Source organism: Tripterygium wilfordii, chromosome 23 (assembly GCF_013401445.1).
Source record: "Tripterygium wilfordii isolate XIE 37 chromosome 23, ASM1340144v1, whole genome shotgun sequence".
NCBI classification, from domain to species: domain Eukaryota; kingdom Viridiplantae; phylum Streptophyta; class Magnoliopsida; order Celastrales; family Celastraceae; genus Tripterygium; species Tripterygium wilfordii.
Genome location: NC_052254.1, coordinates 25,446 through 40,237, shown reverse-complemented (window position 1 = coordinate 40,237; position 14,792 = coordinate 25,446). Strand labels below are relative to the sequence as shown.

The 14,792-nt window shown below is 38.7% G+C and overlaps 3 protein-coding genes across 5 annotated transcripts; 1 reads left to right on the top strand and 2 right to left on the bottom strand.

Annotated features, from left to right (window-relative positions):
* Positions 1–76: 76 nt before the first annotated feature.
* LOC119992516 (protein trichome berefringence-like 7) lies at positions 77–4,602 on the bottom strand. Of its 3 annotated transcripts, XM_038839248.1 has the most exons (5): positions 4,228–4,602; positions 3,221–3,988; positions 1,252–1,410; positions 330–606; positions 77–249 (listed from the first exon to the last, which is right to left on the bottom strand). In XM_038839248.1, exons 1-5 carry the CDS (start codon positions 4,299–4,301, stop codon positions 229–231), a joined length of 1,299 nt encoding a protein of 432 aa, XP_038695176.1. In that variant the 5' UTR covers positions 4,302–4,602; the 3' UTR covers positions 77–228. The 3 variants fall into 3 exon arrangements, with proteins under 3 accessions (XP_038695176.1, XP_038695175.1, XP_038695177.1); XM_038839247.1 differs by having other exon boundaries at positions 77–606; positions 4,228–4,598; XM_038839249.1 differs by lacking the exon at positions 4,228–4,602 and having other exon boundaries at positions 77–606; positions 3,221–4,209.
* Positions 4,385–5,963, top strand: LOC119993415 (protein MKS1-like). The gene is made up of 2 exons (XM_038840564.1): positions 4,385–4,411; positions 5,306–5,963. Exons 1-2 carry the CDS (start codon positions 4,385–4,387, stop codon positions 5,813–5,815), a joined length of 537 nt encoding a protein of 178 aa, XP_038696492.1. The 3' UTR covers positions 5,816–5,963.
* Positions 5,964–6,745: 782 nt separating this feature from the next.
* LOC119993043 (cellulose synthase-like protein D3) lies at positions 6,746–8,581 on the bottom strand. Its single transcript, XM_038839947.1, has one exon. The coding sequence runs from the start codon at positions 8,579–8,581 to the stop codon at positions 6,830–6,832; it is 1,752 nt and encodes a 583-aa protein (XP_038695875.1). The 3' UTR covers positions 6,746–6,829.
* Between the last annotated feature and the right edge of the window lie 6,211 nt (positions 8,582–14,792).

Below are 14,792 nucleotides of genomic sequence, written 5' to 3'. Positions count from 1 at the left end.
GATCAAATGGGATTTATATATCTTTTCCCATCTATAAACAAAGAAAACTAAGAGAAACTACCAGGCAGTCATCATATGTAGAAAATGTTGGAACTTTCATTCATATAATATGTTGTAGCTACATATTTTCTTTCATTATACAAGCTCTTGCTATTGTCACTTGCCAAACAAAAAAATTGAACCGGATGGGACACGTACAGGACCAGAAGGGTTAGCAAAGAGAAACATTTATTCATCTTTTGTAGTCGGCTGCAAAGTGAGAAGATCAAATGATACCAGAAATTGCAGGAAAAATGAGCCTTTGCAGCTTAGTGTTCATTGAAGGGTACCTGATTTTCGCTCAGAATGTATGAAAAGAGAATTTCGTTCCACGTATCAGGCACTCCAGGCAGACACCAATGGGAGCAATCAGGCACCGATGGATTGTCACTCCAAGTGCCCACATGCCCATCACTCCGGAAAGCTCCCATTGGGGTAACGTGCAAAACTCGCACTGGAACTTTCATTTTCTTCGCAACTCCAAGTATTGCGTCTGAAATTGAGCTGCGGTCCCTCCCTCCGGTTAGCGAGGAAGGGCGTTTAGTCACTGTGCAAGGTTTATGGTTTCTGCCACGGGCATAGAAATAGAGTAAGACCATAAGTCCAGTGTAGTTAACGTAGATCTGTTTGTATGATGATATCGATGGAATGAGCATAATATTATCACAAATTAGAAAATTTGCTTCACAAAAGCCACTCACGAGCATGTTCACAGGGACTTTTAACACAATTCGAAGTTGCTTTGAAAGTATGCTGAAATCAAATAATAGATTATGATACAGAAAGCAAAAGGTAAAATGAGACCCAGAGAAGGATGTGGTGGACTAAGAAACTGCATCTCTTACAATTTATCATGATTGGGTAAGAACAATCTAATTTCGAGAATCGTTCAAGCATTTCTTCGACAATGATAGAATAGTTGTGCAAGGGTCTTCACAGTCACAGATATGTTTAAACTTTAATAGAAAACAAATAAATATGGGCCCATTCATGTAAAGATAGTCTTCAATATTCTTTCATGCTTAACCTAATAAGGAATTCTAATCACATTAGTGCAATCACGAAATACAATTTAATTTTTCTTGAAGTTACTATAATCAGATTATGCTGCAATGGAATTATACTCAACAATTTTGGCAACATTATGCAATATGCAGCAAGAGTGGAGAAACAAAATGAGGACACTACACGGTCACTAACCGCACAACATACCTCCAGTGAGAAGATTCGAAAGTTCGGAAGTATACTCTAGTTCTATTTGAGTTAATTGTAGTATCAACCCAAGATGCCCAGGTCTCTAATGCTATTTTGAAGGCAGAAGTTATTGGCATTCCAAGTTTCAGCGCTCCATCAACTTGAAAATAGCAGCCCCTGAAGACATGTTAGGAAGATATTATGTATAGTATCCTTAAAAAGCACACATTCAATGCAAAAACACAATGAAAAATAACCATCAATAAAATAAAAATGTATAGAATATCATGTTATTTAATGGAATACTGGAAAATGACAGCAAAACAAAGTCATTATGCATGTGCATTCACAGAGATAAGGATAGGCGAAAGATGCCCAAATTTGAGGTGAAGATATGAAGTCATTTTGTTCAACCATCAGGCAGCAAATAAGGATGTCAAAAATTGGACAAAAACCTGATAAAAGGATATTCGGACAGGAGAAGAACACCACAATTTGAAAAAATGATTGCCCAAAGATATACAGAGGATGAGCAACCAACTGTGGATACCTCTTGCTATGTAATGCACTGCTCTCAGCAGCCAAATGAGTTTCAAATCTTAATCAAGATCCTTGAAAATTAGGAATTTAAAAAAATTCCATTGAAATTTGAAATCCAAACAAGTCAGCTTGGTTCATAGCAGCAGTTAATTGTATTCTATGTTAGAATACATATATATCATTGAATAACATTTTTCATGATATTTAAGGTCTTTCCCACCTAAACCCTTCTCCCGCACCCTCACTGATCAATGGAAAAGCTAACTGGGAGATGGGAGGGGATTGGTTTCTATTGCACAAAAACAACAAAAAAAGAAAAAAACTTCTCTAGTTAGTTACGGATATATTAATCAATTAACATTAGGCAATGCCTAATAGAAAGTTGCCACAATCATAGGTTGATCGAGCAATGGGCACAAAGGACAACAAACAACTAGAAGTTTTTCTTGTTTAACATGATCTGCAGATTAATTATGCTTAAATGCATCGTTGGAATAATAATCAGTTCAAGTGTATTCTTTTCAACATTCACACTCTAGATAGGATGGTGGTCTACAACCATTTATTCCTAAATCAAAGACTCCAGGAAAGATGTGTCTAATCAGAAACATCACACAGATTGATCCGCATGTTCAGTAGACCATGAACCTGTCATGTAAATGGTCAACCCTGCCAACATCTCATAGGCAATTCAGATAATTCAATAGCTTTGCCTTCTAATGAGCTTGAGCATGCACAAATTCTAGGGCTACTAGGTAGCTATGAAACGCATTTGCTAAATAGACTATCCTAATATAGAACTGGGATTCACCGTGAAATATATATCAAGAAAACTAAACACCATGAAGCGGTTTAGGGCTTAAGGTTTAGAGTTACATATACGACCATCTGATATTCCTGCTTTAATCACTTAAAACTCGAAGTCGAAAGTTGAAATAATGATTAGCTGATTTGATTGCTCATGCTTTTATCGGAAAAGTCCCAAATAATGTAAGTCCCCAAATTGACATCAAGACACATCAACACATCAGAAAGTTATGCCTCTTGATTGTGGATTCGCCGTGAAATATATATCAAGAAAACTAAACACGATGAAGCGGTTTAAGGTTTAGGACTGATTAGCTGATTTGATTGCTCATGCTTTTATTGGAAAAGTCCCAAATAACATAACTTCCCCAAATTGGCATCAAGTCACATCAATACATCAGAAATTCATGCCTCTTGATTGTTTTCCTTTGTGAAATATTAAAACATTAGAGATGCATATTGTTGATTGACATTAATGTAGAATGGAGCATGACCTATGAAATCTTAGCAGTGTGAAATTCTAGAGAAAATAAGTACTCATAGCACAAAACTTTTGTAAATTTAAATAAATTCAAATTCAAAACCAATATATCAGTAATAAACTATGGAAATTAAAGCTTGAAAAATTGAGATCGCTTACGTTGCGAAAAGTTTAGTCGGGGTCCACCAGTGTCCCGAATTGAAAACCAGAACATCTGCATCTATCCACTCTTTACTAATAAAATCCAACTTGTCCAATTTAATAGTTGACTTCACTCTCTTTGGTGCATGCTTTGGTGAAGATGCAGGCTGCACCAAGAACACTGACCGATAAAAATCAACTCTCAGATTAAATGTTCCAAACTCTACACTCAAAAATCTGATCTGTTTAGTGATCTTATTCCCATTGATTTCACGCACACTTGTCTTATCCTCCAAACCAGTCATGAGCATACAAATGAAAGATTCCCATTGTGTTCGGCTCAACGAATCACCAACAAAAACAACCCGTTTCCCACGGAGCCCCTCAAGAGCTTCTCGTGCGCTAAACCACAGTAGGTCACAATTTTTAGGCTTCCATCTCCATTTCATATAACCTCTATCTCTTCTACCATTAGATATGCAATTAAAACCACGTTCCGCAAAGGGACATTGTGAGGCATTATACAAAGGATAACTATCCTCTTGAATCCAACTTCCTTCAAACACATTGCACTCACTAATCGAATCACTTGAATTGGACATTCCGTGCTTATAAACAAGAGTACTTGTATAAGGAAACACATATAGATATGCACAAGCCATGGCTAGAAAGAAGATTAGAACTGAACCGATCGCAACAAGTGCATAGAGTGATTGAAAAATCCAAACTTTACACTGACCCTTTATCATTCTGAAGCTGAAACTCGATACCCTTGAATAAAATTTCCTAAAATGATCAAAAGAAGAAAACCCACTTATTTTCTCCATCATTTGTATGCCCCCATCCACCCCCAAACAAGTAAATCAAATGCTATAATTAGATAAACAATTTATGAGATAGAAAAAGAAAGAGTCGACCAATAATAGCATATATCCAAAACCCCATCAAGGACTAGACAAAAATAGAATAATTGTACCACACCAAATTTGTACGCTTTAAACCACATTTTGAAAGAAGAAACTTACTGGAATTTGCTGGCGCAGTTTAGGGAGTGATTGTTCCGGAGAAGGAAATGTGAGGGCATTGGAAGGGAGGACATTTAGGTCATTTAAAGGTGTTTCTTTGGTTAGGACATGATTTGGGAACTTCGTAGAGGCCGTAGTTGAACTACTTGGTGAACATATGGAAACAACTGGAAAGCCGGACTATGTGAATTAGATGTAGTGCTGCCAAATCTAGAATAGTTGAACACGTGTTCAATTATCAAAGTTAGAGAGAAGACGTATGGCTAGAGGCCCAAGCTCTGGAGTTGGCATGATCGCTTCCGGTCCAAGAGATTGTGATTATTGCGTGCAAAGCAGATTATCTTCTCACTTTGTTCTCTCTTTTTGTTTTTTCCGGAAATGGAAGGCAAGAATTGAATTCGACTCTTTGGAGGCTCCGCCCGTTTTTGAGGCGTTTATAATATATTTCAAGCAAATATCAATGAATCAAAAACTGAACTCTACCAGTTATTGAAATAGTAAAAATTTAATTACTCTAACAAGTAAAACTGAATTTAATCTGTTATAGAAATCAATTGTAAATATTATCTCCTCCTTCTTTTTTTCTTTGGTCATGGTTATAATGATGATGTACAATGCAAGAGACTTAATATTGTCACCCAACAAAGGGAACTTGGTTGTTGAAAACAACTTTAGTGGTTGATGGTATCATCAAATTTAGTAGGTGCATCCATGAATATCATAAGTTCTAGAAAAATTTGGGCAGTTTGGTAAATACAAGCAATATCACTAACTGAAGTAGAAAATCTTTCCATTTGTTTTTCAAAAAAATGTACGTGGATTTTGTCACAAGAATTTGCATCTATATTAAATAAATATTTTGTTTTTGCAACTATAATAATAATTTCTAAGTAATTTCTTTTGTATTTTTTTGATACATGTTAAACTATTGGGCCGCGCCGAGCTTGAAAATTTTAGATAAATTGCAGGCCCAGCCTGATTTTTTTTTTTGAATTCACAACATGGATAACACTGAAGCCGGCCTTCTTCCCCATCACCCACATTACCTTAAGAAAACATATATTAATTTAAAAAGTAGCCAATACTTAAGTATTTTATACTAATCATTTTAACACTTCTCGGTCTTGATTTCATCTTCTCATCTCCTCCATGGACAGATCCCCGCGAAAAGGACTGCAGGGCCCGCGGCCCACGCCTCTCAAATCACAATGTCCGTAAAGGCTCGCACAAGATCCGAAAACCACCGGTGGCACCACCACCTCATCAAAAACAATCACAGCAGCAACAACCGCGGTCTCCGATCATAATTTACACCGTGTCTCCAATAGTGATCCACACCCATCCTAGTGAGTTCATGAATTTAGTCCAACGCCTCACCGGATCATCTTCTTCTTCCGCCACGTGTAAAACATACAATCTCTTCCATGACGATTGTGGGGCGGTATCGCCTGCGGCCAGATATGCTACAATCGAGAAGGCTAATAAATCCCCGGAAGGAAAGAAGAAAGTAAGCGATGTGGGATTCGAAGAGAGAGGTGGGGATGTGTTTATGGAGAGGTCAAGTAATAGTTTTCCAGGTATTTTGTAGCCGGGGCCGGCTTCCTTGCAACCGATATCACCAACTCTTTTCCTGCGCCGTCGAACTCGATTGCGAGCTTTTTCTATGATTTGAGTCCTGCAATACATGGGAACAGTAGTTTCATGAGAGCATCTAAAGTGATAAAATTTGTGGTCACACTCCAAATTTTCCTAAATTATGTTCTCTTTTTTAGTTGGTACAATTTAATTGGATAAGTGGATCCCAAAATCTACACTATTCATCAACACTTCATACATTCTAACAATCTATAATCATTTTTTTTATTTTCTCTCTCTTCATTTTCGTCATCTCTCTTATTTTTCATCATATCTTTATTCCTTTTCATCTTCTCTCTTTCTTTCCATCATCTCTCTTTTACTTCTCATTACATCTCTCTTCTTTTTTCATTATCTTTCTCTTCATTATTTATCAATTACCATAAACTTAGATCAAGCATGGACTAATTTTTCAAGTGTCATTTTTTATCACAAGTATGCATGTAGTGCTTAATTTATCAAGAAAGTATTATTTTAAGTATCCATTGTGAACATCTAACACTTAATTTATCAATAAAATATCATCTCAAATACTCTAAAATCATTTCATTGTGGATGCTCTCATGCCTAATCCTTCAAAAAGCAGCTTTGTTTCACCTCATTTGACTTCACCTTCTGTTGACCTTTTCAATAATTTCTTTGATTTGTAATTTTTTCAATGTGTAGATTCATTGAAGAAGAAGAAGAAGAAGATACAAAATTGAGGGGCCAAAAGAGAAATGTTGATCTATTTTTTGTGGTTTAGCTAGTTGGATACCTCTTAATGGCTTCATCCATCGTTACAAAATCTAAAGGGCATTAAGCAAGCAAGCTATTTCGTTAGTTCTCCAGAATGTAATGTTTTTATATTTTTATTAAAAAAGAATGTCCACTAAAAGGAATATCACATAATTTTTTTTCAATAGTATTAAATTTAAAGAAAGAAAATAAAACAAAGATTCCAGCTCAACAGTGAAGAATGTCCTAATCAAGGGAACTGAAAACTGCCTCCAATTGTGTTGTTACCAGCAGGAGGGTTGATTGCAACCCAAAGGAGGGATATGGTGATTGCAATAAGACCTGACCAGACAAAAACAATGGTTGGTGTTCTTCCTCTCCTTCCCATCAGTCCTTTCGCGAACGGGTAGAGATGAGCCAACACCCAGAAACTGAAGAAAACACCGCCTAATAGTCGGCTCCATTGTGGTATCACACTGTATATTGTTCTGCTAAACCCAACTGCTATGGCAATCAAGTTCACCATCATGATCGTGATTGGCGGTATCATTAGCGACGACCATTTAACAATATAAAGCTCAGCAAACTCATCATCTACATCGTCACCACCTGATTTAGATGTCAAGGTGAAAGAAATTTCGATTCCAGCAATGACTTTCAGTAGCCCCTGGAGCACAGCAGCAAGGTGAGCACTAGTACCTCCAATTAACCAAAACTGTTCATTCCTCCACCACTCTTCTAGATCAATACCGGACCATTTAATCTCCAGCACAGCGAGCATGGAGAGTGTCACAGTGATGGTCAGAAGGTAAACAAGGAAAGTGACATTGAGGGTCTGCACAATAAACTGGCCAGAAAATAGAGAAAGTGCAGGAAGGAAGCAGTAGACAATCAGAAAGATCGAAGTAAAAGGATATATTCCAACATTGAGGTATGCTATCCTCTGTAGAAGTTTCATCCTTGTGCTGGCAAGCAAAGCATTGTTACGAGAGAAGAAAATCTCAACGGAACCAGTTGCCCACCGAAGGACTTGATGAAGCCTATCAGTCAGATTGATTGGAGCAGTTCCACGGAAGGCATCAGGCTTGGTCACACAATAAACAGATTTCCATCCCCTGTTATGCATTCTATATCCAGTGACTACATCTTCAGTAACAGACCCATAAATCCACCCTACACGCTGTCCCCACTCAGTCTTGTCTTCATACCAGCAGGAGATGACACTAATTGCCTCGGCAACAGTTGAGGCAACAAGAAGTTCACGGGGAATAGTGAGAGCACCGGGGGGGCGTCCATTCTTAACAGCTGGGTGATCAGCAAGGGGGCGACCTTGGAACTCAGCCACTGGGATAGAATCAATAAGGAAACTGGAGTTCCCAAACCTCTTAGGGAGCAGGGATAGGTTCATCTCCTCACCATCAGAATCACCCATTCTTAGAGCCCGATTCTCTTCTGGGGTATTGGAAACGAAGGAATTCTTTTTTCGACGAGCAAAGCAGCACCTGCAGCAACCAGAATGGTGCTCTTTTGCTCGACGAGGGTCAAATCCATAAAGAGCAACCCTTCGAAAGAGGCATCCAGTCCCGACATAGACGGGACCCATAAGCCCATCAAGTGCTCTCATGTTTACATCAAAGAAAACAGTATTGTGATTGGCATATCGGTCAGAAGGATCAATGCCTTCGAATCTCTGAGGAAATTGGACATAACAGATACGATCACCTCCTCGATCCATCATGAAGCACATGCCTTCCCTCAATGCTTGGGAGTTGTAAATGTAGTGATCACAATCAAGATTGAGAATAAATGGTCCATTAGACATGATGGCAGAGGCTCGAACCAGGGCATTCATGGCACCTGCCTTCTTGTTATGATCATAGCCTGGACGCTTCTCGCGAGAGACATAAACCAGCAGTGGGAGACGGATATCAACATCAGTAAGGTCAACAAGCCCATCCTCAGCAGTTCCGTGGAGTGGTTCATCACTGGGAGGCTTCAACATAACCTACAGCCACAAAATTTTTAGTACATACAACAATTAGAAAAAGTTACTATTAGGATTGTACAGTAAAGGATAAGATTGTAATTACACTGTTTTCTAGGGCTGTACAGTAAAGCCGGCACTCAAAACAGTGTAAAGCATTTTACTTTTTGTAAAGTTACTTTATGTCACGTGCCGAGTAACGACGAGCGTCGATGGAGCCCAATGTGTACCCGGCTCTGAATGCTTGACATGTGTCCTTTTGTACAGTAATATTTTGTACTATAAATAAGGGTTCGGAAAACGGTCTCAGGACACCGAACTTCCACTCAGGACACCGAACTTCCACTGCAATAATACTCTCGCATTTTCCAAAGAACTCTTGCTTCCAAAATCGACTTAGGTTTTAACTACCTAAAACCTAAACCCCAACCCAACCCAAACTGGTATCGGAGCCATCTCGCTTTCCAGGACCCAGGAGCTGCTAAGGTATACCCCTCTACCCTAGCTTTGTGAATATATATATGGTCGGCTAGGCCGATAAGGCCAAGAGATGGCCTGAGATCTATGTTATTACATATTTTGTATATGCTGTTTATCTAAATCTAAGAAAGTACTGCGATATGTGTGACTTGTGGTGTGATGTTACCGCAAAAGTTTGATACTGGAAAAATTACGTGTTTCTTTGTATACCGGTGAGGTAGGGCAGCAGGGCAGCGTGGTAAGTCCCGGGGTAAGTCCCGAAAATTGTAGTCGGTAAAAGAAACACTTAAAAGGACCGTTCAAAACTTTTGCTTGTTCACACATATATCAGTACGATCTGGGTGACATAGTGTATGTCAAGATAAACATGTTGGGCAAAATATGTAATACATATGATGGAAGGTATATATCTCTTGGTCTATCTCAATTTGACTGTTTTAAGTGGTTATAAATATATATATTCTATGATAAGTGTTATTCCAATTTGTATGAACTGCTACGAGTCCCTGAAGCAGTTAATCATCTGCCCAGGGTTAACAATTTCTTCTCTCTCCCCTCAATCAGATCTTGGTTCCGGGATCCGGTCCAAGAGTTGCAGGAACTTTAACCTCTAAAAGAAGTTATAACAAAATGAATTGCATCTGCATGCCATGTTACACCTGTTGGTATGGGGCTAACTGCCCTGAGGATAAATTTAGTACTTAAATCTTAGCGCGGATTACCGCCAGAGATTTAAAGACAATTGAATTATTCCAAGACCAATTAGATATACTACAGAGACCCGTCGAACTTAGGTCAAGATTTACTCGTTAAAATGGATCCTATTTATCGACTAGAAGACATACTTGAAAATATGGATTTTGAAAATAATAATAGATTAATTCAATTAAGAGACTCGTTGACAAGGTTTAGAAATCAACAATCTAGGTCTCAAAGAGCATGTGAAGGGTCACATAGTGTATTACCACCAGGAATATGCTATTGTTTAGAACATAGGAATAGAATTTATCTATTAAACATGATGATTAATGCTATAGGACATATTATAAGTAGAAATAATATGCACAGTACTAGACAAAGGCGTAATGGATGAAAAAGAATATAATTCACTTAGCCTAATACTAGCAAAAAGAATAAGTGGAGTAAAAAAGGATGGACAGTTTAAACATGACTGTTACTTTCCCCATGAATTTGAACACAGTCTACATACGAAAGAAAATCTACAATTAAACAGTATGGTAGATCTAATAATATCACAAGGAGCATATTTAGAAGAAAGTTTAGAAAAGCTAAATAATAAATGGATACAATTAAACCATGATTATAAGTTAATAGAACAATTTATAGAGAAAATAATGGTAAATATTAATTATATCCATGAACAAAATGAAGAAATATTAAGGAATATAAAAAATATCCAGGATAGGTTAGATAGAGAGAAGTATGAAAAAACAAAGGATATAGAAATAGATAAAATCCTAAATGAATTTAGTAAACTAAGAATAAGTTTAAATATAAATGACTGAAGGTAGTGGTGATTATATAGCGGCCCTCAGAAATTCTGAGGAGTATTCACATCCTCCTATAGGATTTTCACAAACAGACCTACCAGGAACAGTAGGCCAAGATAGGATTATAATATCCCAAAACATTGTAATAATATCATTATTAATAAATTTACATGCAAAATTAAATACACTTATGACCAGGCTAACCCAGGATACACATCATGATATACAACCTGAGTTAGAAAGAATTGTAACTATGGTAAAAGACTTAAAAGTGGATAAAAAGAAACCATCTTTAGAACCCATTAGATTCGGAACTAATATTAGACCATCATCATCAGAATGACAGAATCACAAACAACTGAAGTCCAGCCTACTTTCAGTAGGATAGGAACAAGAATTAGACAGGAGCCAAGTCTGCAAATAGGAAATAGTCCTACTTCTTTCTTGGATAGGTTACTCAGACCTAAAACCCTCCAGTCTAGACATCTAGATGAAGTCACAGACATAACCAGAGATACTGAGGTTTTCTCTAATAGAGAAATATCTCTTATGAACCCTAGGAGATTATATGGCATAGGAAGGTTCAGCAGAACCTCATCTTTATTACGATCACAAAGGGAAATAGACCTTACAGTCTTAACAGCACCAGTAACCCTTCCCTTATTAGAAAACGAAACTATTGAACAAATCCAACGAATGGGTAGACAATATGCTCATTTAGGATTAATAATAATTGGATTAAAAGGATTACACAGGAAAGGCTTAGGAACAAAAGTAATGGTAATATTACAAGACAGAGGGTTTTCTGACCCTGATAGATCAATTATAGCCACAATGGAAGTAGATATGAATAACTGTATTGGACTAGTATATCATTCTCCAAATTTCCCAATACAGGTGGCTGATTTAAGAAGAATCCAAATATCCTTTTTATCAAAAGGATATGAAACCTTTAATCCTACACAGTCTAACTTAATGGCTTTTATAGGATTTATTGGAAAATTATCAGATTCAAATGATACACAATATAAGCTAAGTATTCAAGGTATAGTAGATGGAATAGCCTCACAGGGCATAAAAATGATTTTTCCCATGGAAATTTCTAGCTCAGTTTTGGCAGGAAAAGAATGGGATGAAACCCCAGTCTTTAACCCAATCCAAAATACTAAAATACCACAAACACAAAAGATGTACAAATCATTAGGAGGACGCATATCTTTTAGGTTTGATGATTACAAGGACGAAGCATCCACTTCTTCTAATACTGATTAAATTTCGGAAGAACCAGTTAATGGAAGAAGGTAAAATAATATTCCCAAAAGAATTAAAACTTACATATAATGATATGCTTCTTGCTGAACAGGAAGCAATAGATAAAGGAATAATTAATGAAAATGACGGATTCATACAAGATAGAGAAGGAAATATATATTTTAAAAGAAATATCATAGAAAATGATAATTCCCCACAATTAATAGACGAATCCATATCATTATTAGACAAAGAAGTTTCTCCAGTAGAAGACTTAGATATAGAACTGATATTCCCAAAATACCCCTACTAATGGGAGAAAGCCACGTGGCAGAATAAGTTCCAGTGAGGACAGTATGGGTGACGTACCGAAGGGTACACTTCGGTTCTCGACCGAAGTGCATACCTCTGCACTATCAGACCGAAGACCGCACTTCGATAACCGTACTACAGAAGCATGTACGCACGAAGTTCAACTGATGAAGAGTCCTCATAGGACGCCAATTCTAGATAGAGTCCTACTCCCCTTTGGAGAGGGATACAGATGGAATTTACCATCCGAAAAACCCTCTAGAAAACCAATGAGAGAGAGTCCGACTCCTACTACAACTCAAACACTTCAAACTCATATAAAAGGGGAACCTCTGCCCTCAGGTAAGCCATCTAACTCTTGCATTCTAAAATACTTACTGAGCAAGAGGCAACGCTCGAAGCAACGAGCCATCCTCCCAAGTTTAGTACTGTACTGACTTGAGCGTCGGAGAGGTCCCCCCGAGTACACCCTCGGGGCCCTACTGAAGCTTACGTTCGCTTCTTGTGCAGGAAGAAAGGAAGAGATCACGTACCAGCAAAGGAGAAATTAGTTATTCCAGCTCAGTCTGACTTGGCTAATTTGTCTGATAGGGTAGACCTGTTTTAGACATCATCAGTTTGGCGCCGTCTGTGGGAAGGAAGTACACTTCCCTAAAGAAACTCACAATGGTCAGATTGAGAAAAAATGTCGCTTCTACTTCAGAAACAAGCCGTCGAGTTGATGACCTTAATGCTCCCGACCGGGGGCAGGGTGAACACCCCCATCATGAGGAGGTAGAACACCAGAAGGATGTTGCTAACCGAACCAACCAGCATAACCAGGACGCTGGACCGTCCCAAGTACCTTGCACTCAGGAACAATTCCAACAACTTTCCCAGCAGGTGCAAATGTTGACTGAACTAATCATGAACCAACAGACACCTAGAAGGGGAACTACCTACAATGAAGATGTCGGTCGACACCTAGATGAGATGAACAAGAAGATTGCAGCATTACAAGGAGTGTCCCCAATGGAGGGAGTGTGGGACAGTACGTTGACCCCTTTAGCTCCTGAAATACTTGAAGCTGAAATGCCGCGTCACCTTATTGTTCCAAAGCTGGAGAAGTATGAAGGGTTAACTGACCCCTGTGATCATATCCAGGGTTTCAAATCAATGATGGAGTGTCGGGGGGCAAATGCCCTGATAATGTGTAAGATATTCCCATCAACCCTTTTTGGACCAGCAAGAACTTGGTTCAATCGATTACCGAGAAACTTGCGCTTCACTTCTCCGCCGCACGAAGGACGACAAAGACTAGTTTGGATCTGATGAATCTTGACCATGAGCATGGAGAATCACTTCGATCATTTCTTGCAAGGTTCAATAGAGCATGCTTGGAAATCCCACATGTCCAGGTAGAAGTAGCTATTTCGGCCCTGGTAAGGACAGTAAGGGATGAAGCGTATGTACGCTCATTAACGAAAAAACGCCCGAAGACTATGGGAGAACTCTACGCTAGGGGAGATAAGTTCATGCAGTCAAAGGACATGATGAAAATTTCTCAGTTCTCTTCTTCCTCGGCCCCTGCCAAAAAAGGCTCGAGCGCCCTGGGAAAGACTGAGAAAGACTTACCCCCTCCAAGCAAGAAGCAAGGAAGAGTAGAATGAAAGAATGACAAAAAGAAGGATGATCAATCTAGTAGGAAGACTGACCAGGGTCCAGTCCCTCGGTATAGTTCCTATACTCCTCTTAATAATTCATTGCATAATATCCTTCTTGAAATAAGTAACAGGGATATACTGAAGTGGCCTAAGAAAATGAGGGCCCCGGCAGAAAAGCGTACTTCAGATAAGTATTGCTTGTTCCATAGGGATCATGGTCATGACACTGAAGAATGTAGGCATCTCAAGGATGAGATTGAAGGCCTCATAAGGCGAGGCTACCTGAAGCAGTTCACTTCAGATAGAGAAGAAAAGAGAAGAAGAACCGATGGTGATGATAGGGATAACGACCGAAGGAGACAAAGAAGAAGGGATAGGTCTCCTCGTCACCAAAGGGGGACTGCTGGGACAATTGGAGTTATTGTAGGAGGTCTGGCCGCAGGAGGAGAAAGCTCCTCAGCAAGAAGGGCTTATGCTCGAATAAATGAAGTAAGTAAGGAAAGAAAGAAGCTGAGAAGGGATGAAGAAAAAATTATTTTCTCAGAAAAAGATGCTGAAGGTATCCAGGATCCACATGATGATGCCCTAGTTATAGAAGCAGTCATCGCAAATTTCACAGTGAAAAAGGTTCTGGTGGATAATGGAAGTGCAGCAGATATCTTGTTCTATCACGCCTTCAAAGAGATGAAGATCTCAGAAGAAAAATTGAAGAACTTTTCGGTTCCTTTATATGGGTTCGCAGGGGAATCCATAGTTCCCAAGGGAGTCATATCCCTACCTGTTACTCTGGGAACCTATCCAAGGACGGTTATGCATATGATCGATCTTCTTGTAGTAGATGTTCAATCCCCCTACAATGCCATCATTGGCAGACCATTGCTGCACAAGGTTCGGGCGGTGGTCTCTACTTACCACCTCAAAATGAAGTTTCCAACTTCTAATGGGGTAGGAGAAGTGAGTGGGGATCAGAAGTTAGCTCGAATGATGTACTATACGGACTTGAAGGACAAGAAGAAGACCTCCATATCAGTT

Bases quoted from the DNA above. Each gene is read 5' to 3' on its own strand.
- LOC119992516 (XM_038839248.1), bottom strand. From the start codon at position 4,301: ATGTCCTCCCTTCCAATGCCCTCACATTTCCTTCTCCGGAACAATCAC. The intron at 607-1,251 runs GTATGTTGTGCG...TGCCCGTGGCAG, and splicing joins TTCGAATCTTCTCACTGGAG to AAACCATAAACCTTGCACAG. The intron at 250-329 runs GTACCCTTCAAT...CTCACTTTGCAG, and splicing joins ACATTCTGAGCGAAAATCAG to CCGACTACAAAAGATGAATA.
- LOC119993415 (XM_038840564.1), top strand. From the start codon at position 4,385: ATGGAAACAACTGGAAAGCCGGACTAT. The intron at 4,412-5,305 runs GTGAATTAGATG...TTTAAAAAGTAG, and splicing joins CAACTGGAAAGCCGGACTAT to CCAATACTTAAGTATTTTAT.
- LOC119993043 (XM_038839947.1), bottom strand. From the start codon at position 8,581: ATGTTGAAGCCTCCCAGTGATGAACCACTCCACGGAACTGCTGAGGAT.